The sequence below is a fragment of the Sceloporus occidentalis genome, unplaced genomic scaffold (assembly GCF_023333645.1).
Source record: "Sceloporus occidentalis isolate IW3139 unplaced genomic scaffold, rSceOcc1.0.p SCAF_14, whole genome shotgun sequence".
NCBI lineage: Eukaryota > Metazoa > Chordata > Lepidosauria > Squamata > Phrynosomatidae > Sceloporus > Sceloporus occidentalis.
In genome coordinates this window covers 16,609,979-16,635,824 of record NW_028316994.1, presented here as the reverse complement: position 1 = coordinate 16,635,824, position 25,846 = coordinate 16,609,979, and the positions used below count along the sequence as shown (strand labels likewise).

The window sequence follows — 25,846 nt, the reverse complement described above, 5'->3', positions numbered from 1 at the left end:
GGCGTCTGGAAGAGACGCCCCTTTCTAACCCTAGCACGGACTGAGTCTGTCCTAGGGTGCCTGTCTGTAACGGGCCCAAGATAGTCAAATTGAGGCTGCTTTATTTTGAACCCATGAGAAGGCATCACTCATTAGAAAATACAATAATGCTAGGAAAGGTAGAGGACATAAGGAAGAAAGGAAGACTGCATGCCAGATAGATAGATTCAATTAAAGATGCCATTGGCCTGAGTTTGTAGGACCTAAGTAGAGCAATGGAGGACAAGGGGTCTTGGAGATGTTTCATCCACAGGGTTGCCATGAGTCTGAGTCAACTTGAGGGCAGGCAACAGAAACAAATAGGTATTAGGTAGCGCCTCCCAACCCACCCGATCCCCGAATCGACTGTACTGGGCATCAACCGCACAGAGAAAAGGAGGTCCGTTCTGCCAATTCAGAATGGATGCTTCACAGACACATGCATGGCAGCCAGGGGGCTGTGACATGGATGTGTGTTAAGGGTCTTGCTTCTTGCTCCATCAGTGATCCACCCACATCAAAATCCCCAGCAGAAAATGCCTCCTCCTCCCAGTGCAGCTGGGAAGTTATGATGGTGGTAATGCAGTCACCCCTCCACCCATGTCCATGGATTCTGCATCCATCGATTCAACCATCCAAAAAGCAAGCCTTGATTTTGCCCTTTTATATGAGGAACACCATTTTACTACGCCATTATTTTTAATGGGATTTGAGCATCCATGGATTTTGGTAACCATGGGGGCCAGTTGTTGGAACCAAACCCCAGCCAAGGGCCCACTATAGTGCCATCATCATGACTACATGGTACTGAGTTCTGGCCTACAATTTTTAAAAAGCTAAAACACACAGAGCATAAGTGTATATATTTTTTAAAAAGAGTGAGGAACTTTCAAGACTGAAAGGAAAATACAGGACTAGTTTTCTAGTCTGCAAAACTTATATGGAGACACTGCACTCTATTTGGGAAGGGTCCAGATAGACATAGTCGATGTCTGATGACAGGTTCCTCTTCCCAATTTCCTTGGAGATCTTATGGAGCTGGTCTTGGAAAGCCACAATGAAATCTTGGGGCTTCTCCTCAGTGAAATGTTCCTCAGTGTAATGACCCAGCACTATCTGTTTTAAAAAGTGAATGGAGGACAAACAAGATGTTAAAGGGAATGCATTTTCTTCTTCCACAAAGTGATTTCCCCAGAGATATATGCTTCCTCAACCAGACTTGCACATGAATCCTATGCTTACCCTGCAATCACCAATCTGAAAGCAAAGTGTGCAAAATGCAAAACATACAGATGAAGAAAAATATTAACTAAAAAAAGAATTCTGTTCAGGGCACTACATTGGCATAAAAACATTTGTACAGGCAGATATTTTCAGTGGAATCCTATTAGTCCAAACAACTTTAGAGCCATTTAAGCAACTGTTGAATGATGGGACAACACATAGGTAAATACTGTGATTTCAATAGGTCTACTCTAGTTGAAATTCACAATGAGATTCATACTTATGGTTGTGTCTGGATAGGCTGGAATCCTGTTGGTTATCCCCATTAATCAATATGCTGACTCAACTGTTGAACAGCAACTAGGTAATTTCCATTCATTCAGTAGGTCTACTCTAGCTCAGTAACAATAGGATTTTGGGCCATACCCCCTGTGGCCATTTTTGTTTCCCCATCCACTCCTCAAAACATTCAAAGCACTCACTGTGTCTCCAGGGTTGGCACTCAGAAGGTAGATGGTGCCTATGATGACACAAGTGGTATTGATCGCAGGGAGGGTAGCCTTGAAATACTCCAGGTTTGCTGTGCCCTTGGTCTTTGGAGGGGGCCTCCTCATGGTGGAGGGGAAGTTGGGCATCCAGGCACCATTATCAAACTGTAATATAATAATAATAATAATAATAATAATAATAATAATAATAAGGCAGAAGATGTGGTGGCTGACATTCTGCTTGGGTCTTGTATCTTTGTAAATGGCCTGACTTGTGTGCAAGACTGAATGCTTCTTAACACTCATATTCACCCATTGCACAATAGTAGCAAGTAGAGTGACTGATATGCCACGGCTCAATGCGCAATGGGAAACAATGTGTATCTGGACATCAGTTGCATATTGAAGCACTCTCTCCAGTGCCCAGATGCACACCTTTGCAATTCACATTTCTTGGTTGTGTTTCTGCAATATAGCTACAGGTTTGTAAAGTTAAAGAAATATAGACTGTGGCATAGGAGCTCAACTAATAATAATAATAAGGTAAATAAATTCCCTTGGATCATGGAAAGCTATCCTATACCATCGACCTTTGTTGCGGTTGTTTTGTGCCTTCAAGTTGTTTCCGACTTATGGCAAACCTATCATTGAGTTTTGTTCACAGGGGATTTACCACTGCCTTCCCCTGAGGCTGAGAGCGTGTGACCAGAGTTACCCAAAATGCATAAGATATTATTGATTATGTCTCTCTTTTTTAATCCTCTTCTGGATTTGAATTGAAGCTTGGGAATGTTTTTGGGTTGTTTTTTTTTAAATTACAACTCCCAGAATTCCCCATTGGCCATAGTGGCCAGGGGATTTTGGGAGCTCCAGTCCCAAAACTGTAAGCTCTGGAGGAGGGATTTAAGCCAGGGATGCTCCAGATGGCAGTTCTGCTCCCTATAAACGGTGGTTCCCAAAAGTTGGTCCTCCAGAGGTTTTGGATTTTGGAATCCAGAATTCTGACTGTTGGCCAAACTAGCTGGGGCTTTTGGGAGGTGAAGTCCAAAACACTTGGAGACCCAATGTCTGGGGATCACTGCCCATAAGCTTCACCACATCATCTCCAAATATGACGCTGGAATTATTACTGTGATGTGTGGATGCACCTTCAAGTCACCTGTAGACTTATGGTGACTCATGAGTTTCAGAGGGTTTTCTTAGGCAAAGACTACTCAGAGGTGGTTTGACAGTTCCTTCCTGTGAATATATCCCAAAGCACCTGGGATTCCTTGGCGGTCTCCCATCCAAGTACTAACCAAGGCTGATGCTACTTAGCATTCAAGATAAGAGAGGATCTGGTGAGTAATTGGATCTAATTTCTCTGTGTTAAGAGATAGCACACCAAAATCTTTTTTGCCCTCTACTGGATGCAGAGGTTAAAGCTCTTAAAAGGCACCGCAGGTACATTTCCAGGTAGAAATGAAGGTACACTAGCGTCTTCCTACCTGCCCATTGTTCACGGCAGCGTGTTGGCTTGAGACAGTGAAAATCAGCATTGTCAGGAACTTCTTGAGCTCTGCCACTGTATTTAGTGAGGATGGGATGCCTGTGAATAGGAAGAAAATGAAATTCACAAAAGATTCACCAATGTTATTTACTATGCAGACAGAGTTGCAGTCCAACCCACTACACCCCACTGGCTCTCAAGAGAGGCTTACAATCGCACAAAGGCTGAATAGGATGCCAGTGTCTTAGCGTGTGTCTGTGTGTTTTTTGCTGAGGGAATAAAACCTCCAAAGAAAATGTAAAAATAAAAGGTTATCTATGAAGTTGAGTTCATTGAGCAACATTCAAGTGCCTTCAGACGCATGCTGTGGCTATTTCTTTAACAGTTTTTGTGTTCCTAGGGGTCTGCTACCCATGGCTGTGGAGCATACACCCGTCCCTTGAGGCAATGATACAATACCAGAGGATGTGTGTCCCAGGAATCCTTTGGTAAAGATCTCTTCCACCCAGGCTTGGACCTCAAAATCTTGCTGTACGGAGCTGTCATTTGAGTAGTAGAAGTCAACAATGTTGGAGACAAAACTGTGAGGGTGAAAAAGTGGGGAAAGAAAAGTCAGCATGCTGGACTGGGTCTATTATTCTTCTTATTATTCTTATTTATAATATTTATTTGTATCCTGCTTCCCCCCAAAACTGGGACTGGGTGAGGAAGAATAGCCAGAAGAGAACAGTAAGAATATCTGGGTGAGTTGAGATTTGTAGATTGGTGATACATTCAACCTGGTCTGTCCGAAAGCTCTTGGTATATACAAATGTTTGTAGTTTGGGGAAACACCAAACTCACCAAGCTACAAATCTCAGGATTTTGTATAGAGTCATGGCAGTTAAAGTGGTGCCTTCCATTTTGGTGGGTATGACAAATCCACTCCAGGTTTTACTCTAAAATTTAATCTGAATTGGTGTTGAACCCTATACTCCAAATAGGTGCACCTTGGATGATTCCTTTAAAGTTTGGACTAAAAACTTGGGCTGACATTGGAGCTACCATTGAACAAAAGGACTGAAGGATGCCCCAATGAGGGCATGACCAATGTTTAGACCTAAAGTCAGAGACGCAGAACAGAATCCCTAATATAGCAGCTTCCACTTGGGAAACAAAGGTTTGTTGCTCAAATGTTGGAGAATATTGGAAACATGTAAAGGCACTGTAAGGCCTGACTTTGGAGTAATCTTTTTGGACTACAGCTCCCAGAATTATGGGTCTTGTTGGCTGGGGATTCTGGGAGTTGTTCTTCAAAAAAGTAACTGTTCCACCATTCCATGCTCCAATCCACATTAGGAATGCCAGGACAAGATACTCCTAGACCTTTAGATTTTGGAGCAAAAATCTGGGACCTAGAAATGACTCCTTGGTGACTCCATTATAAGTAGTGCCACTAAGCACTAGTATATAGAGAGGTCTTGTAGCACCGTTGAGACTAAGTGAAATAAAGAAGTTGGCAGCCGGAGTTTTTGTAGACTTCAGTCTACTTCCTTGGATGTATTAAGATGCCACTAAGCATAATTTCTTAATCGTCAGCTATTGTTGCACAGAAGATGCCATTACAAGAAAAAGAAAGAGTGAAACAAATGCAGACTATAGATCTACACACACCTTCCAAAGCAGTGCTCTGCAGGACTGGAGAAGGGATGCCAGGCCCTTAGGAACACCAATACCCACATATGCATGTGTGCTACCCCCCATTCCCCTTGCCTGACCTCTCTGTGGCTGCCCAAACTTTCAGTCCATCCTCCTTGTAGTAATAATTGGGCAGCGAAGACACACCCCGAGACTCCAGATCATCTGGGAGGCAGAGGGACGAATACTTCAGGGCTTTGGTTCCCCTCGCCAACAGCTCATTCAAACCTTGGAACCCAGTGCTGGTTGCCTGGAAATGGAAATGGGATTTTATACTTGCAAGGAGCATTGGCTAGGCAGGGCTACCCCTACTTTTGAGCAGAGTGGGGCAACTGCCTTAGTTTATCAGATGCTGGATGGTAGAAAGGATAAAAATGGTTGTCTCCAGCTCTTCTGACTGTGTTCAGATGCAAATGCTAGGTGACACTGCTCTTCCATGTGAAACAGAAGGGAGTGCCATTTTTGTCCTTATACTCAGGCAGTAAAATGTCTTGGGATGGCTCTAGTGCTGAGAGCTGAATCTGAAATACACTGAATCTGAAATATAAGGCTTTCAGGCAACTCTTAGCGTCTCTGCTTTTTGTTCTGTTTCCATGGAAGAGCAAAGGAAGGGATGCATAGTGTCCCCTATGCTATTCAACATTTACATGAAGCCGCTGGGAGAGATCATCCGGAGACATGGGGCGAGGTGTTATCAGTACGCTGATGACACCCAGATAATTTTCTCTATGTCTCCGACTGATGCAGTAACTAAGGATGGCATCTCTCCTCTAGATGCCTGCTTGGCGTCGGTAATGGGCTGGATGAGGGAGAACAAACTCAGTGTGAATCCAGGGAAAACGGAAGTACTGGTGATAGGTTCCCCGGTTTCGGGTGGTGAGATCTGTCACCCGGTCCTGAACGGGGTCACACTCCCCCTGAAGGACTCGGTGCGCAGCTTGGGAGTACTCCTTGATTCGTCACTCCAGCTAACTTCTCAGGTGGATGCGATGGTCAGGAGTGCTTGTTATCAGCTACGGCTGATACGCCAGCTGCGTCCCTACCTGGACCGAAAGGACCTTGAATCTGTTGTACATGCTTTGGTAACCTCTCGATTAGATTTCTGCAATGCGCTCTACATGGGGCAACCCTTGTACCAAACCCGGAAGCTGCAATTGGTGCAGAACATGGCAGCCAGATTGGTCGCTGGTAGCTCCAGGTCGGACCATATAACACCTATTTTAAAAGATCTTCATTGGCTGCCTATTTGCTTCCGAGCTCAATACAAGGTGTTGGTTTTGACCTATAAAGCCCTAAATGGCTTGGGCCCAGGGTACTTGGAGGATCGCCTCTCCCCACATAATCCGCCTCGCACGCTCAGAACTTCCGGGACCAAATTGTTGGAGGTCCCTAGGTCCAACTTAATGCGGACCTCACAGAGGGCTTTCACTACTGCTGCCCCTTCTCTCTGGAATAAGCTCCCTGCAGAACTTCGCTCCGCCGCCTCATTAGCTGTCTTTAAGACACAGCTGAAAACATATCTATTCCGGCTGGCCTTCCCACCTTAGACTGTCTGTTCTTTCCTGCTCTCCTTTTCCCTTTCGACCCCGGACCATTGTAAACTTCTTCTCTTTTCTCCTTGCCCCTGACATGTATATTTTATTGTCTTCCTGTTCCGTTTTTGTACTAATGTTTTTAACTGTTATATTGTATTTTTTATCTTGTATTGGAATGTTTTAATAATTTTGTAAGCCGCCCTGATCATACCTATGGAAGGGCGGGGTAGAAATAAAATTTATTATTATTATTATTATTGATGGTGACCTCAAAACTTTGTAATGAGGAATCTACCAGAACCCATTTTCTTTAAGACAGAAACTAATCCCCCCATTTTAGCAAGATATTACAGCATTAAGTAACTATAGTGCTATGTAATGGATCCCAGCCAGCTCCCCCTCACCTGTCAACATCTGCTGGGATTGACAGGGATCTGCTCCTCTGTCAATCAAGAAGCAGCTGCCTGACATTCAGTCCCCTTCTCATGAACAATCTCTTGCACAACAGGCACCAAACGCCCAATGCTACTCTATGGCCAACATTCGGCAGAAGCTGACCATAGAATTGTACTGGAGGACCTACAAAGGTCTAGCGAAGCTTTTACTCTAGGAATCTTTAGGTCCTCCAGTGTGATTCTATGGTCAACCTCTGGCAGAGTCACGCAGGAGGACCTAGAAGACTCCTAAAGAGAACAGCTTGATCAAATCCACAAATAACCAAATCCAGAAAATTCAAAGTTGCAAATCTGGAGGGCCGACTGCCATTACAAATAGTCATTCCATCCCAGCCAAGGGAGAATAGGAGTAGTTCTGCTTACTTTGTTAAAGATGCCATTTTCTCCAATCAGAAGCTGCCGGGCCAAAGTGTTGATGTGAAGGGTGTAGCGGATATGAGGGATCAGGAGCTGCAAGAGGGATAACAATAGATAGTGAGAAAATTAGAAGCAAACAGGGATATTTTAAGGTGTAAATTAACCTGCATGCACCCGGATGTGACATTTAAATCACCCAGAGTTGCATAATCTACGTAGAACTAGACCTAGAATTATGGATCTGTAGCTGTTTCATTTTCAGTAAGACTAGACACTCCTCCAAACCTACCTTAAGAGCCAGCAGCCTAAGCGGGCAAAGGAGGTCTGTTCAGTGGCTGATTTGGGTGCAAGGAGGAAGCCATTTCCAGCCCCATCTCACCAGTGAGCCAATCTGCAACAATAAGAAGCACCATTCTTCATTGCACTGCAGATTGATGGTGGAAGGGGCTTGGAAATATGAACCTCCTTGTGCCCAAATGGATGGTTGAACAGATCTGTTTTCCCCGATCCAGATGCCGATAGTTAGGTGATGTAACAGCTAATGGAGAAAATCAGTGAATATTAATTTCTCTTTTATGTGTTGGAATCCCCAGGCCAATATTGCAAAGATCCCAGTGGTTAGTCCCAATGAGAGGTTACCCATTGAATCAATGGTTTGTCAACACACAAGTCAGTCCGGTTGCTTGAATGGCTTGCATATCCTTGCTTCCTCCCCAAATTGCTTGGTCCAATAATCACCTTGTAGAGTGGGTGGCACATGGGGAGTTGGCGTATCGTGGCCAAGGCAAAGACCTCTGCCAGCAGATGTGTCCCAAGTAGGTGGCTGACGGCCTGGTGGACGAGGAAGTCAGCATTTCGCACCCAGGTCTTGGCCAGGTTCCAGTCCCATCGGGAGTCACTTGGCAGGAAGATGGGTGCCTCAGGGCCTGGTGTCTGGCTGAGCTGTGAGAAAAAACACATACCAGTTTTCTGTTGTGAGCCTCTTTTTAAAACATGGCATAATAACCAGACTCCATGGCAGTTGGTGGCTTCCATACTAGTTGGTTCAGCAGTCCCTTGTTAAAGTTCAGACTGAAACCCAGAGCAGACTGAACTCCCTCCCCGCAACCCTTGGAACCACTAATTGTCCCCAAGTTTCAATGTATCTGTTTCTAACCTGCTTTTAAAATGTCTTAGGGATGGAAACTGCGTGGAGCATTCAGGCAATGAGAAAGCCCATTTGTAGAACTAATTGTTTCAGCCAAGATTTGACTCTTAAAAACCATTTGGATGGAAGAAAACCACATCAGTCTAAGCCAGTGGTTCTCAAAATTTGGTCCTGCGGGTATTTTGGACTTTGGCTCCCAGAATTCCTAAATGTTGGCCAAGCTGGCTGGGGTTTCTGGGAGCTGAAATCCAAAACACCTGGAGGACCAGTTTGGAAACCACTGGTCTGAGCTAAGGATGGACAAATTGATCTATTTCTCATCTATGCCATTTCCAATCAAGTGTATATGACTGGCTTATTCCAATTTTGCACAAATCTGCAGTGGTCCTTTTCCCCCTTCATGTGCAAATTCACATCCTCCTAAACAGGTCCAGCACCATGGACAGCATTGTAAAGTTCAGAGCACAGGTGCTTTGGGTCTCAATTTTGGGAGGAAAATGGGACACAAATTAATATCATTAATATAATAAATACATCCCAGAGCGGATTGAACAAATAGACCTAGGCAGTACTAGCTGCCACTGTCTCCAGTCCATAGTGAAGCAGGGAGATTTCTTCTGTGCAACCTTGGCCCCAGAGCTTCCAAACCAAAGCCCTGCTCCCATTGCTCCCAACCAATGCCGTGACCCCATTGCTCCCAAACCAATGCCTGTAAACAACCAGCCCACCAACCCAGTTACCTGGATGGCCAGGGGCAAGAGGATCCCTTGAGAATTGAGATGCAGCAGGCAGAGAGGAGCAGCTATGTACTGCAGTTGATCATTGATCTTCCCAGATGGGAGTCCATCCAGGATCTTGTAGTCAGTGATGAAGATGTTCCCCTTCTGAGCAACAGCATGCAATGATAAATGTCAGAGAGAAAGAGGGGAAGTCTGAATACAGCGTGGCATAAAAATGCTGGGCTTCCTCTGGAGCCATGGACATCTCATAATAGCATCCCTTAAGCCCTCTTCTTCATGGAGTTGCTGAAAAATGTATTGTACTTTGGCCCCACTGACCCAGGCTGGAAACATTCGTTTTGATGAACTACAGTGCCTACTGTTGTCCATTCTGGCTGGAGGATTTAGGCAAGCTCAAGTCAAGAAGTAACTTTTTATTTTTTATTTTTTAAAAAAAATTATTAACACAATACAATCATGTACAAATAAAGAATCAATACATAACATCTCAAAACTCTGTCGATCACAATTGCATGGCTATAATAAAATTGTTGTTATCAGAATGCCATATAATATTAACTTGAAATATTTGAACACTCTTATTTCACTGACATTCCATTTGCATTTATCTGAACTTCTTTTGTACTTCTTAGCTAGCCCTTGTTGGATTCTGCTTTTTAATTTTCCTAATCAGTTTCATAGAATCATACAATCATAGAATCATAGAGTTGGAAGAGACGGCAAGGGCCATCCAGTCCAGCCCCCTTCTGCCATGCAGGAACTCCCAATCAAAGCATCCCCATTGAAAGATGGCCATCCAGCCTCTGTTTAAAGACCTCCAGGGAGGGAGATTCTACTACACTCCAAGGAAGGAGTGTGTTCCACTGTTGAATAGCCCTTACTGTCAGGAAGTTCCTCCTAATGTTGAGGTGGAATCTCTTTTCCTGCAGCTTACATCCATTGTTCCAGGTTTTGTTTTCTGGAGCAGCAGAAAACAAGCTTGCTCCGTCCTCAATATGACATCCCTTCAAATATTTAAACAGGGCTAGCGTCTTGTTTCAAATAAATTGATCATTCCACCTCTAAGTCTGTTTTCTCTTCACTTTCTTAACCCAATTAATCTCTGACTCTATATCTGTGCAAGAATGACATGCTATATCAGTGATGGCAAACCTATGGCATGCGTGCCAGAGGTGGCACTCAGAGTCCTCTCTGTGAGCACACATGCTGTCACTCTAGCATAGAGTTTGCCAGAGTTTCTTACTAGAAAGCCAGAGGGATGTGGCACTTTGTAATAAATAAGTGGGGTCTGGGTTGCAGTTTCAGAGCTTGGTCTGTAAAAGGTTCACCATCACTGGGCTATATCAAATAACTGCCATGCGCTCTCTCTCTCTCTCCCCCCCCCCCATATATATATATATATATATATATATATATATATATATATATATCAAGGATTTATAGCCCAACTTTCTCTTACAATGGGACTGAATAGGAATATCAAGCTTTCCCAACTTTTAGACAACAATCCTTTGCTTTGCCTTTAAGCATGTTTGTTCGGACACTTGATTGACTCTTAGCCCTCGTTCTGATTGGCTTGTGGTTGCCTCTGTCTGATTGGCTCCTGGATGTGTCTCTTTGATTTGCCCATAGCTGTCTTTCTCTGATTGGTTCATGGCTATATATAAAAGGAGCCGATCACCTCCAAAGCCCATTTCAGTCTTAAAGATCCTGCTGGCTTCATGTACTGCAGAGCTTTGACACTGAAGGAAGCAATGGAAATCTCTAGTGCAGGTTATCTGATGGTTTGGCTTTATATTAAAATATGTGTCCCTATTTTTTGTGCAAAAGGCTTACTTGAGGCAATGTTTAGCATTTTGACATGATAACTTGTTATCTATTATTATTATTATTATTATTATTATTATTATTATTATTATTATTATTTTCTTATATTCCACCTTTCTCCCAATACAGGGACTCAAGGCGGTGAACAGCAAGTATAAAACAGTACACTTTAAAAACAGTTAAGTATTAAAAATGTAAATATAAAATGTAAAAAGCAATTAAACAATTTTAAGAATCAAAATGGATATAAATTAAAATGTCATGTGTTAACGATACAAACCAATTTCTAAGAACATACCAACAAGGATGAAGACTCCAAAAACAGCAGTAACAGAACAAAACAACAAACACATAATGAAGCAACAATAAGAGAACCAGCCGAATTTTTCATGATACGGTCTGTTTTTACACAACAGCTTAAAAGGCCAAGACCTCCATCTCTTCTCCCGAACCCAACTCCTTTGTGAACAAAATGCATATTCTGAACAAAATTCGAAAGAGGCAATACTGTAGCCCCAAACTTATTATAGGCTCAATTTTTTCCTTTATTCCCCCCATCCATCCTTACCTCCAGCTCATCCTGCAGAGTGGTAGAGGCCCCAAGGGATTTGCCCACCATCTCTTGGGTCACTGGGAAATTCAATGGGATCTCGGTGCATTTTCGAATCATGTTTGGGTTCAACCCGTTCAGGAACTGGTACACAAAGAACTCATCTTTGCTCCAGTTATTCTTGATATACTCTAGAGGAGAGGAAGAAAAGGACATTATCAGGTGGATTTGTATGGGCAGGATCCATATACAGAGAGAAAGGCATGGCATCCCAATGACTTGTCAGACACAAGAGGGTCCAAGAGCAAATCAAGTCTGAATTCTCACTAGAAGCCAAGATGACCCCATTGAGGCTATTGGACACTGGACCGGTCATGAGAGAACAGGACCCACTGCAAAGGAAGATAGCACTCAGTAAAAGAGAAGGCCACTCCAATACCAAAGTCAGGATCTTCCTTGCCACATTATTTCCAGTTTCTATGTATGGTTGTGGAAGGTGCACAGGGAAGAAAGCAGACAGGTTATAGTATCAGAGAGTTGGAAGAGACCCCAAAGGCCATCCAGTTCATCCCCCTTCTGCCCTGCAATAAGACACAATCAGAGCACTCCGGGTGACAGATAGCCATCCAGACTTTGGGGCTTTTAAATTATATATCTTTTTATTTCATTTATCCATAATGTTCAATGAAAAGGCAAACATTCCATATATACAAACTTATACATACAGTCACTCCTCCAAGTCTGTGGACTTGAGATCCACGGACTTGAAAATCCAAGGAGGGGTGACTGCCATTAACGTCATTGGCGCACTCCCTGCATGCAAGCACCCCATTCAAGCCTATGGGGTTTGAATATGTGCGCGTTTTGGAACTCGGATGGGGTCTGGAACGGACCGCCAGCGAGTTTCAAGGGCCAACTGTACCTACATTCATTCCTATAAATCCCATCACCCTCTTTAAACCCTCCATCCATTCTCTACCATTCACCTTTTTACAATCTCCATACCACTTCCTAAGGCAATAAATAATTGTGAAGTTGAAGGCTTTCATGGCTGGCATACATAGTTTTTTGTGGGTTTTGGGGGCTCTGTGGCCATGTACTAGAAGAGTTTGTTACTGGCGTTTTGCCAGCATCTGTGGTTGGCATCTGTGGCTGGCATGGAAGTGAGTGGGATATATTCTCTCTGAAGATGCCAGGCACAGATGCTGGCAAAACATCAGGAATAAACTCTTTTAGAACATGGCCACAAAGTCCAAAAAACTCACACAAAAAAAAACTCCCAATAAACAATTGTTCTTGCTTGTTATTTCTTCACCAGTTGCTACATTAATTTTATCATCAGAAATAACTTTTTAAATATATAAATATATTTGTTTTCTCCTTAACTTCACTTAGGAAAGGTGTATATCTGTTTTTACTAGTTTTCTACTTCCTTCCCTTCTTTCTGAATTATGTCATATACATCTCTTAGCTTTTCTTTCTTCTTTTACTTTTCCCACAATTTGGTTACTTTCCCCCCCCACTTTGTTCCATAATTTTGAATTGAATTACCATTTATCTACATTCAGACTTTGTTCAAAGACCTCCAAAGAAGGAGACTCTGACACACTCCAAGCCAGGATCCACTGTCAAACAGCTCTTACCATCGGCACATTCTTCCTAAGGTTTAGGTGGAACCATTGGAGAACAAGTATTGGGTTCAAGGCCATTTACCTGTCATATCATTCTTTTTGAAGCGGTAGACGTTCTCAATGTCCTCCAGTTCTCTCCACGAGAGCGGACTGTTGGAAAAACCTTCTAGCCTCTGCTGGATGACCCTAAAGGAGACAAAAAGGTCACAATGGGGAGCTGAGCGATTACATGGGCAGCGGGTAGAGAAGAAAAGTAAGTCTATCTCCACTGAAATCATGTAATGAGAGCTACACCCAACAATATCAGTCCATGTGCCTTCCATCTCAAAGGTATCCACCTTGGAAGGTGTACATCACAAGCATTTCTATCCTAAAAAAGCCCCCAGATCAGTGGTTTCCAAACTTTGTTCCTCCAGATATTTTGGATTTCAGCTCCCAGGAATTTCTGATTCTTGGCCAAACTAGCTAGGTCTTCCAGGAATTGAAGTCCAAAACACTGGAGGACCAAAGTTTTGGGAAGCACTGCCCTAGACCTTCCTCAGTCGTCCTGTCCTTTCATTCATCTGATCTTGGGTTCTTTTGTCTATGTCCTGCTCTTATTGCCATACAGATGTTTGAATCATGACCCTCTTTTCCTGTTACTGGGCAGCATCTCCCAGCATCCCTCACCATCAGCCAGTGGTGAGGAATGCTGGGAGGTGCAATGTGGAAGGCTGGGGGCCGCATTAGCCCTTTGGAGACTCGAGAGGACCACACCGTTCCAATGCGCCCTTTGGTGGAAGGAAAGTTGTTTAAAAAGGGGGCATGGTGACTACATTGGGGGCATGAGGAACAATTCACCATGTTTGTAGGCCTTTCTGGGCCATTTTTTTAAACTACAGAAACTGAGCAGAAGTAACTTCCTCCCCATCCCTAAATTGGTTTATCCCCCACAAAAAGTGGTGGAAATGACCTCTACACCCTCAAGAAGGCCTGGAGCAGAGCACAAAAACAGAGCTGGATTCTCTTCGAGAGCCCCTTTCACTGTCAACCAGCCACTAAATGGATTTGTTGGAAAGGCCGCAGTAGCTTAAAGGTGGGCTTCAAAGAGGAGTTTGGTTGTTCTGCAATTGATAGAGGGTTCCAACCTTCCCAACAGCCACAAAAGCGAGTTGCAGAGGTGTATGTTGGACTTACAACTTCATGTGACCCTAACAGGATGCCTGTTAATGTTTTACTCTCCCAGTTCTCAAAAGGAGCTACAACATTTACCTTGTAGGAACCTAGAAAAACATCTCAGTGCAGCTGCGTTAGCCAACACTTGAACCTTGGGGTGTTCCTCTTCTCCTGTTTAGTGGCACCACACACTATAACTACAGAAGTAACTTAAAAATAATTGCAACTATGCCTGAAAAAGATTGATGTTATCCCTATTCAGCTTAGGACTCTAATGTAATGGAGGGTGTATCTACACTGCAGAAATAAAGCAGTTTGACACCACTTTGGGGCCATTCAAACTGCCTTTTACCCTGGATCAGGAACCGAATTATGCATGTGAAGTTCATATTCGCCCTGCATCTCCCACAAGTGAATGAGAGGCTTGCACACCAGTTCAGGGGCAAATGCCCCTTAGCGCGGGTCTTTTCAAATTGGAGTAAAAGCTCTATCTTTTTTTTTTAATGGGTTCGACGAATATGAACTTGCCCCCGATCATGATCGGGTGAAGTTCATGGGAGGGGTTTAGGCCAGAGGGAGGGCAAAGGGCGGAAGTGGAGAAAGGGTGCCAAGAGTGATGGAGGAGGAGGATGAAGGAGCCGGGGGGGAGAAGGGGGCCATGGAGGGCAATTGGGGTAATGGAACAGGAGGAGGGGGAGAAGGAAGGAGCCAAAGGGTGCCAAGAGAATTGGTGACGGAGGAGGAACAGGAGGAGGAGAAGGAAGGAGCAAGACGAAGGGTCAAGTCCAGGGTAGGTCAGAGGGAGGGCAGAGGACGGAGCAAGTCTCCCTCTTGCACCAGGCAGCTTTCTCTCTCTTTTTTATTTTTTTAAAATTATTTTTGACATACCATGCGCATGTTGTTTTGCTACAGGTAGATAGATATATAGATAGAATGTGGCTGCCTGCCTGTTCACTTTCCCTTTCATTTCCTTGCTTCCAGCAGCATGGCACTTTGCAGAAGGCTTTTTTTCTTTGCGAATGCTACATTGCAAATGTTACAAACGTTTCTCTTCCCAGTTTGGAAAACTGATACAGAATGCTTTTGCTACTGTCTGTAAGGAATTCAGGGGTAGCTGAGGGAAAGCAAAGAATGCATGGCATCCTTTTCTGGCATTCTGAGATAAGGAATTAATTAATTAATTAATTATTACATGTGTATGAGGCATTCTGGGGTGGCAAGGAGGGAGGATGCAGGATTCAGAGATGGCATTAGATTGCATTTTGTGGTTGAAAATGGGGCCAAGGGAAGATCCATAACCTGCAGTGACCCAAATACTGTACCCACAACACACACACACAGGAGGTTTTTGAATTTGACAACATATGTGCATATTGGTGCCTGACTATTTTTTTTAAAAGGAGGGGGGAAGGCAGAAATCACCCATCCGGTGGCCCAATCGCTGTAAGAAACGTCATGTTGATGAAAGCGGAAGAGAACTTGATTGACAGCAACGGAGCCTTTTTTAAAACCGGTTCAGCAAATAAGAACTCTCCGTGGAGCTGCATGGCATTCAGGATTAAATTACCCTGGGGTAAATAGTGGGCACTTGCTTCCAGAGAGATTCGGGGGGAGGGCATCCAGATCTACCCAGTTCCATCCAGCGCAAATAGCTCAGTATGAATGGGGCCTTTAACTGCCACAACACTTTCGTACAGAATGCTGGGATTTGTAGTATGGTGAGGCCCCAGCACTCAATGTCAGACTGGGCTGAATACATCACCAAACTACAAATTCGGGGAAGGCACAGGGGCATCAAATTGCTTTATTTCTGCAGTGTGATTTAGCTCCTACTTACTGCTTCATTACCAGACGAAAAGGAAGCAATTACAAGTAACTAGTTATTTGTAACATGATACTTTCACACAGTGTGTTTCTTGATTCTATCCCCAGCCTTGGTTTGTCTTTTCCCTGTACCAGAAAATATCTAGGCTTCTTTTAACAGAGGGCTGGAGGTCCATCTGTCACAGGGGATGCTTTGAATGAGAGTTCCTGCATGGCAGTTTGGGGTTGGACTCTCTTCCAATGCTATGAGATTCTATGATTCGATGCATGACTCACGTGACTGCGGCACGTTTGATAAACAGTGCGGATTTGGTGAAAGAGAATTGGAAATTGGTGTCCAGTTGCAGAAACGAAGAGATGTTCAGACATTGTGGGATCCCAGGGATATAATCTTTCCATCTGGAGAGATTAGAAGAAGATTTGTTAGGGAATTGAAAAGTCTGTTAATAATATTTTTTTTGAAAAACATAATAATGTAAATAATATAATAATATAAAAATAATCACACACACACACACATATACACAAGAAAAGAATAGAAAAGTATGATAAAGTATCAAAGATATTTGTGAGTTAGAGGAGAGGAAGTCATTTCAGTTTATATGTTTGGTGTTTGTAATGTTGGCAATGATTGTGTAAATGTAAGTATTTTGTGTGAGTTTGGTATGCCATTCTTTTTTATTAAATAATTTAAAACAAAAACAGAACATACAATCAAATTTTCCATGTTTCAAAAACATACACAACCCCCCAAAATCTAACAAACAGCAAACAAAAACATAGAATAAATACAAAAAACAGACAAACCAAATAACAACAACATCTAAAATCTCTAAGACTTCTAACATACCTGACTATGGCTCTTTTATATTAGTTATCTAATGCTCTATAGTTTATTATAGAACATTAGAGGTTAATATATTGGGGGGGGACCTTTGACTAATAAAAATCCTTACCAAGGGCCTAATAAGAATATAAAATATGTTTAAAAAATAAAATCCCCATCTCTCTCTATATCCATCTTCTAAAAATCTGAAACCGTGATAGAAGCTCCTTTATTTTCCATGTCAACATCTTCTGCTCTTGGCCTTCCCAGTAGACTCAGGGAAAAGCAAACTGCCGGAGACTCTCCTAGTTTGTCTGTCCTTCCTCATTCACAACTAAATAAAATGAATGAATGAATGAATGAATGAATGAATGAATGAATGAATGAACATTTGCCCTTGGCCACAAGTGACCTGGTTTTCAACGGGGAAATGTTGGAAAGTGTGGCACATGCGCAACTCCTCTTCTGCAACCTTCAACCAGAAATGGCTATTCTGCATTGAACAAAATTGTCCATCTGCTTTGGTACTCAAAATGTATGCCCCCATGAAACACCAACAAAATGCTGTCCTCAGGAGCCATACTCACGTGTAAGCGTTCTGTTTTTCCGCCAACTCTTGTTTCCGCTTCTCTGGAAGAGGATCCGTAAGAACAGTTTTCCCTGGCGAGAGAGACAGATGTGAGATACACACAGACACACCCCTGTATTGTGGGAGGGCCATGGCCTAGTGGTTTGAGCGTAGGAGTCTAGAGACCATGGTTCAATGCCCACTTGGCTATGGAAAACCATGGGCTAACCTCTCTCAAACCACACTCTCTCAGCCTCAGGGGAAGGAAATGGCAAACCTCCTCTGAACAAATTTTGCCAAGAAAACCCTGTGATAGGTTCACTTTATGGTCATCATGAGTTGGACATCACTTGAAGGCACACAACAACATCATCTATGGACACACTTTGCTGTGAGAAGGAAGAGATGGTCCTCAAACCAGCGTCTAAGATCCAAATCAAGTAGACTTGAGCATGGGAATGGGGCAGAGTGATGTAACAGTTAGAGAAAACAGACCTGAGGCCATTCTGCAAAGTTATGGCAAGAAGACGACACTTTAACTGACACAGCTACATCATGGGGATCCCTGGGATTTCTAGTCTGGTGAGATAGTAGAGCTCTCTGGCTGAGAATTTTAAATACCCCTATTTTAAAAATCCCTTGAAGACCACTGTGCCCAGAACTGGACATAGTATTCCAGGCGAGGTGTAGAATAGGTTGGTACTATTACTTCCCTCGACCTAGACACATTCTTGGGTGGAAACATATTGTGCATTTCAGTTGGCCAATAAAGGTATCACTGAAAGAGGTTATACCTCTTTAGTATTACCTTCCAATCATGAGACTCATCTCACCAGCTTTTAGTGATGCCTATTATATTGTACTTGCTTGGTGGTGCTAAGAGTTCAAGTTCATCTTGTTTAATTCCCATGCTCTGTATATTAGCATAGAGACCTCTAAGGCCATGGGCCATTCCCTCTTGCTGCCTAGGAGATGTGAAGGCACCTTCTTGGGTGGAAGGGGAGCTGGTGGCTTACCTGTTCCCTCTCTGAATTCGAAGGTATCGCTGCCCTCAATCCAAGAGTAGATGGGGAAATTGTAAGCTTTTCCTTCAGGGGAGGTGACTTTGATAAAGTTGCAGTACCAGCTGTCTGAGAGGACCAGGGATTTCTTTTTATGCAGACGGATGAGCAAAATATCTCCCAAGTCCTGTTTGCTGGTGACTTTGTATGTACTGTCCTGAAATGAGTGGGTGGGTGAAAGGGGAGAATTGAGACGGATGTGGGGAGTGTACAAAAGAGAAGGGGGGAAGGAGAGGGAAGGAAGGAAGCAGAAGGAGAAAGAGAGAGAGGGGGGCTTAAAATGCCATTAAACTGTGAATACAGTCAGCCCTTCTTATACATAGATTTTTATGCACAGATTCAAGCATCCATATTTTGAAAATGTTCAAAAAAAGTATAAACTTCAAATATCAAACCATGATTTTCCAGTTTTTATAAAGGACACTATTTTGCTCTGTCATTATATTTAATGGGACTTGAGCAGCCATGGATTTTTTTAGCCACAGGGATCTTGGAACCAAACCCCAGCATATAACAAGGGTCCACTGTACTATTAAAACCCTGGAGTGTATCCATACTACACAATGAGAGCACTTTGCTACCACTCTACAAACTGCCAGGACTCCATCCGGTGGAATTTTGGGATTTGTAGTTCCGTGCGGCACTAAGAAATCTCTGCCAGAGCTATGTCACAGTTGAGAGGAGTGTGCTAGACATTTTAGGTGCCCCACCAAACTACTGTATAAACTCAGCTATAAGTCGACTTCATGTATAAGTTGAAGGTGGGTTTTGGAGCCAAAATTATGGATTTTGATATGACCCATGGATAAGTCGAGGGCAAAACTTAGGGGCGTGTAACAAAGGATGTAAAGGATGTAGCAAAGGAAAACAATGCCAAAGAATGTGCAAAATTCCAGCAGAGATTGGTCTGGGCTCAAAATAAAGGCTGGATGGACGAGAGAGCAAAGGGGGGAGGGATTCAGTTCTTCCAGGAAAGATTCTATTCTTGCCTTTCACTAGGAAATGGTTCCTTTGTAAAATAAGAATTAATGTACAGTACTTACATTGACCACTGGATAAGTTGACTCTGTTTTTGGGGCCAATTTTGTGACTAAGATTTCTAGACTTATACAAGAGTATAAACAAAGATATAGCTGTGTTAGTTTGTAGAATCGATATGTGAAGAGATCTTGTAGCACCTTTGAGACTGACTGAAAGAAAGAAATTGGCAGCATGAGTTTTCCTAAACTTCAGTCTGCTTCCCCAGTCTACTTCTAAATGCATCTGAGGAAGTAGGCAGAAGTCTAGGAAAGCTTATGCTGCCAATTCCTTTCTTTCAGTCAGTCTCAAAGGTGCTACAGGATCTCTCCACGTAATGAGTATATACAGTCTAACTCCCAGGGCTCCACAAGCTACAATCATTGCAGTTAAACTGGTATCAAAATGCTATAATGGCACAGTGTGGATCAACGGTGACCCCACCACTCCCTCACAAGAACTCACCGCTCCAAAGTAGAAGTCCTTGATCCAGCTGTCGAGGAGCGTTTTGGGACTCTCGCCCGCAGTGCCCACTAAGGTGAGAGAAATCCAGTCGGTGGTACCCGAATCCACGTAGGTGCCAGTAGCCACACGGACCTGATACTGGAACATGGCAGCTTCTGGTTCCAAATGGTGCTTCGTCCAAATAGTTTTGAGGATGAGAGGGAACTTGAGGCAGTTCTCAAGTGCTCAGCTCAGCTCTCAGGGGGATTTTATAGACCTCCACCAGTGACATCCCTCTTTCCAGTAGCAGCTCCACCCCAAGACTAGGAAAGAGGCCTCCTTGATAGACATTCACCTGCAGGGGTTTCGTAACCTCTTCTGCTGTTTTGGAGCCCTTGCAAACTGCACACTTACAACACTGCCATTCCACTTGAACTGCCATTGCAACATCCTATAGATTCCTGGGGTTTGTATTCTGCTGAGGCTCTAAAGTTCTTGGGGTGAGAATTCTAAGGTTGCATCCACAGTGGAGAAATAACCCAGTCTGGCACTGCTTTAATGCTTTACTGGCTCAAGGTTATGGAATTCTGGGAGTTGGAGTTTGTTGTGGGGCCTTCCTTCTTTAAGCTCTGCTCTGCTCTGGGCCCCACAACAAACTTCAACTCCCAGAATTCCATAGCCTTGAGCCAGGGCAGTGAAGGCAGTAACAAACCGGATTATTTCTGCAGAGTGGATGCATCATAAGTACTTCTCCCCCAACTGCAAATCCCAGGATTCCACAGGAAAGCACCATGGCATCTAAAATGGAATCATAGCGCTACAACTGTGTAGAGTGAAAGGGCCCCTGAACTCTTGGTGGAGTTGAGTTGTGCGTTTCTTCAAGCCTCCCGTCAGCTTATGGTGATCCAATGAATTTTCTTGTTAGGCAAGGAATACCCAGAGGTGGTTTTGCTGGTTCCTTGCTCCAAAAGGAAAAAGCATCTTGTATTCCTTGGTCCGGAAGTTATATACTATTAAAACACTATTTAAAAAGTTGTCCTCTTAAAACCACAACTGGGTTAAAAGGAATTTGAAAGGAATTGGGGTAGAACAGGGCATGCCGACCCATTCAGAATCTTTTTCTTAGCTGACAGTTAGCTGCTAAAAGCCCATCTGAATGAAAAGATCTTTGCCTGCTGGCAGAACGATAAGAACAAGAAGGCAGTTGCTCCTTATTCTGGGGGCAGCCACTTCGAAGGCCTAGTTTTTACTTTTGTTTTTCATTGCCAATTCATATGCCATTCAAATGCGACACTACATTTGGTGTCATCCTGTACCATGACCCACATCCCATGCATTGCCCATGCCTTCCAGCAATGCTAAGGGGGTGGAAAGATGATCTCCTTGCTCACACTCAGTGAGTGGGAGAGTGTCTTTCCATCCACTGGGCACATCTGAGGAGCAATGGTGTCACCCTGCTGTCACCCAATGTGGTCCTCCGTCCTTGCATCCCCCAATGATGCCACTGTATGGAGGCCTGGAGACACAACTCCAAGGGTAGGATTAACCTGGTCCTTTGGGGGCTGATGTTTGCAACACACACACACTGATGTGCTGGTAATTTTGCAATGTATTGCAAACTACAGAAAGGCTGAAGCAAAAGCCCTCTGGATAACTTCACCACAGTCCTGATGCAATGGCATGCTGACTTCCAAAGCCAGGGAGATAAGCAATTTTTAAAATATATTATCGCCACTGCGATCACCCCTTCCTGGCCACAGCTGGGATGCAATGCAATGCAAACAATGTTGGTACCTGAAATTAATTCCTTTTTAAGGAGATTATCAGTGGCAGATTATCAGGGGGGAGCTGGGAGTAAAAGGCATACCCCAGCAAAGTTGTGTGATCCTGCTGAAGATTTTCAGACACATTGCGCTTATCCAGAACTTAACCCATAAAGATCCAGGAATGCTCCAGCAACAAACCATTCACGGGGAAGTGCCGGGAATGGCTTGCTGCTGGAGCATTCCTGGATCTTCATGGGATAAGCACAACGTCATTTAAAAATCAACATGGAATTCACCAGCTACCACCAGGAGATGGTCATGGATAAATGCTTTCCTCTCCCAGTCTGAAACTGGGAGTTCAGATACAGAGACTGGATTTATTGTTTTTTGTGGGTATTTCAAGCTATGTGGCCATATACTAGAAGAGTTTCTTCCTGACGTTTTGCCAGCATCTATGGCTGGCATCTTCAGAGAATGATGGATTTATTATTTATTTGTTTATTTATTGACAGGGTACGGGTGCCTCTGGGGCCAGACCTCCCATGTGCCATGGGTCTGGATCTGAGCAAGGAGTGGAGAAACTCTTGCACATCTCCAGCCATATCTCTAGCAGAGGGATTTATAAACTGCCCCTGTAGAGAGCTTTAGCAAGATTATCATCAGGAAAAGGTTTTAGAAACTTCTTCCACCAGCAGAGATTGTGCAAGTGGGAGCTGTGTTACAGTTTCCAAATTTCTCATTGAACAAAGAGAGATGTTTAGATCAGGACTGGCATGTCTTGGTGTTTGTTCCAACAAGCTTTTTAGTAGTAGATGGTTTTGAAGAGAGGGTCTGGAATTCAGGATTGGATTTCCATCTGCAAAAAACAGAATTCGGGAGTTTTGCAATGTCCTTATTAGGGGAAGCCCCAAAGTGGTTAATACATATTGATGTTTATCACGCGGAGGTTTTTGCAGCTCAGATGCAGGGTGACTCCTGGTTCAGCTATGCGAACTCACGTTATAACATGAATGTTTTATCACACCTGGTTGCCCTCCTGTTGCCCTCCTGAATCGAGGGGGAATCGAATCCAAGGCAAGTCACGTGATGCGGATTCAAGCAAAGTGGAGTGAGTGCAAATTGTATTACCACACCAGTGGGATTCAATGATTCGAATCGGCACCCTTGCACATGCTCAGTGGGAGTCTGAACGCATTGTGACCTTGTACTTTCTGGGGTGAAAAGGGGCACAAGTTCTTGTTCCATGTTTTGTGTAATTGTGTGATTGCGTGAATATTTGCCTCGTGAATATTTCTGTGTCTTCTTCATCTCCCTTTTTTATTTTCCCTTCCATTTCAGCAATTTCAGCACACATAGACAGACAGACAGACAGACAGACAGACATATCTGTATATTCACATTGATGCACATACACACATATATATATTTCCAAAAAATGAGTTGCCCTGAAAGTTACCCTGAAAGTGAAAGGACCACCAAAAGGAAATGGGGGAAAATTGCAGTGCCACATCATGGGAAATTTGCAACCCGGGGGGTTTCCGATGGTGTACCAGAACAGAAGCAAAGTTGCATTCCACACGAGACCAATTTGGAGTGAAATTGAAGTGAGCTTGGAGCAATTTCTGTGAATTCACTTTTTTCTGAATTCATCAAAATGAGGAGTCACTTTGGAATCACTGCAGAAGCGCCACGGAGGAAGCCCCCATAGAAAGGAATCGCGTGTGATAACACGTCATGTTATCATGTGAATTCGCATCACTGGACCCACAGTCACCCCGGATCTGAGCTGCAAAAAGCTCCATGTGATAAGGCTCCTTGGTTCAGTGACTGCCGAAATGATTAGGGCTGAAGCAAAGAAAAGGTACAAAGAGAAGGAGGAAACTCTAGCATGTTTGGGGCTATCTTACCCTGGAGTTACTTTTCTCTCCCCCCCCCCCCCCCGCAATATATGAGTTTATTAAGACAACATATTATCTTACATACCAACCAATTATTCACATCCTTATTCCTTATTAAATTCCTTTTTCTCTCATATGGAGGATCATTTTAACTGTTTCTTTTACATTCTCATACCCCTTCCTCTCCTCAACAAACTCACTCATTATTCTCCAGTTACTAAGCCAAACCTCTTCTTTCAATGGACCAAAATAAATACTCTTTTTCCCCTTTATAAAGTCAGACATCATATACTCTGATATATTTTGCTTCCATCTATTAGAGTTCCACCTTTCTTTATCCTTCCATCTGTATGCAATCACTGCTTGTGCCGCTATAATTGTTAAGTCTCCTTCTTCTGTATTCCTGTGCTCCTAACATTACCAGTTGTATATCTTTCTTTCTTTAATTTGATTTCCACCTCTATTATTTTATTAATTTCCTGTTCTATTTCCTTCCAAATCTTTGTTGCCAGGGAGCAACTATATAACTTTGTGTGCCTCTGTGTATTATTTTGCAGCGTTTCTGAGAGACAACCTCTTTTGCCAACAGCAAAGGGGTGAAAACTGGGGGAAGGAACATCCAACAGTTTATAGTATGCAGATGACACCGTATTACTTGAACAAAACAGCAGTGGCTTGGAAAAACAGCTGATAAAAATCTGGACTCCTGTTGATGTCTTACACATGTATAAATTCTCCTAAGGAAGAGGCTGGGCATTTTTGTCTAGTGCAGCATGGCACATATGATGCCACTGAGCATAGTGGCCCATGCATATTTTTGTACCATTGCCCATGGATGCACATTCCACCTGCAGGGGCACATGAGAGTTGCACAATATCCCAATTCACTAATGAGGCAGTGTTGCACAATTGCTGTGTACCTCCATGAGTTCAAATTATGCTCTGTCTTCTTGTTGTAGGATCTTGAGTACAAAGGAGAGTCGATCATTCTTTGCCCTGGGACATGTGGGCCCTAACATTGGATAGAGTGAGGCATATTGCCTCTGGTATCAGGAGTTATGGAGGGCAGCACCCTGACCATGTTCCTCTCTTGGAAAATAGCACTGTGCGTTGTCAAGTTGCTTCCGACTCTCAGGAGTAAATCATTCAGTTTGAAATGGTTTGAAATGTTCATCAAAAAGGGTACATATCCACAGTGTGAAATGGCATCAGCATGTACCCGCATAGCCAGCTCTGGTAGGAGGGGGGATCCTGGTCATGATAGGACTGCAGTTGCAGCCAAGAAAGAAGAAGGCTGACTGCCTTTTCCCCTTCTGTAGTGCCACCAGCTGGAAGATTATCTTGGTTTAGGAGAGCAAGGGTTCTTATTTTACATCTGCAAACTGACAGCTGGATGGTGCCAGGCATTTTTACAAGCCCCTGATTTATTACACAGTTGTGCTCTTGGTGCCACAAGTTGGGACATGCGCCAGATGGAAGTGAAAGATTCACCAGCTAATTTTGGCAGAGATTTATGCTCCACCAGCATTCATACAGGTTCTTAGCCAATATCTCCCTGTAGGAACGGGACTGGACTAGAGACAGTTGCCACAGGATACCAAGGGAGTTTATGGAAGCGACAAACCAGACATTAAATGCAATGTGTTGCTTCATGGGCTAAAACCATTTTTGATTCCCTCAATGGGATTTCCACAGAGACGTGCTCCTTGTCAATCAGACTTGAAAACTAATCACAAAGCAAAGCATATGAAGCATATAAGAGAGAGGAAAGCACATGCAATGACAAACAGACATCTTTCTTCACTTGAAGGAGTATGTGGAGAGATCTTGTAGCACCTTTGTGACTAACTGAACTAAAGCATTTAGTGATGCACTTAGTGAGGAAGTAGTAGACTTTAGTCTATGAAAGCTCATGCTGCCAACTTCTTTATTCAGTGAGTCTCAAAGGTGCTACAAGATCTATCTACATACTGAATCTACAGACCAACATGGCTATATATCTTTGAATTCTTTCACTTGAAGGGGCATTTCTTCTAAAAAAAAAAAAACTTCTAGGCATATTATTATTATTATTATTATTCAACCCTACACATGGCTACTCAAAACTAAATCCCATTGAGTTCAATGGATCTTATGTGCATAAGGTCAC

General features: G+C 43.3%; 1 protein-coding gene across 1 annotated transcript; it reads right to left on the bottom strand.

Moving 5' to 3' along the window:
• Window positions 1–954: 954 nt before the first annotated feature.
• Window positions 955–20,201, bottom strand: LOC149304295 (hydroperoxide isomerase ALOXE3-like). The gene is made up of 14 exons (XM_089481313.1): window positions 20,055–20,201; window positions 18,528–18,729; window positions 17,531–17,603; window positions 16,394–16,516; window positions 13,221–13,324; window positions 11,526–11,698; window positions 9,131–9,274; window positions 7,982–8,185; window positions 7,250–7,336; window positions 4,977–5,146; window positions 3,679–3,800; window positions 3,218–3,318; window positions 1,721–1,895; window positions 955–1,130 (listed from the first exon to the last, which is right to left on the bottom strand). Exons 1-14 carry the CDS (start codon window positions 20,199–20,201, stop codon window positions 955–957), a joined length of 2,001 nt encoding a protein of 666 aa, XP_089337439.1.
• Between the last annotated feature and the right edge of the window lie 5,645 nt (window positions 20,202–25,846).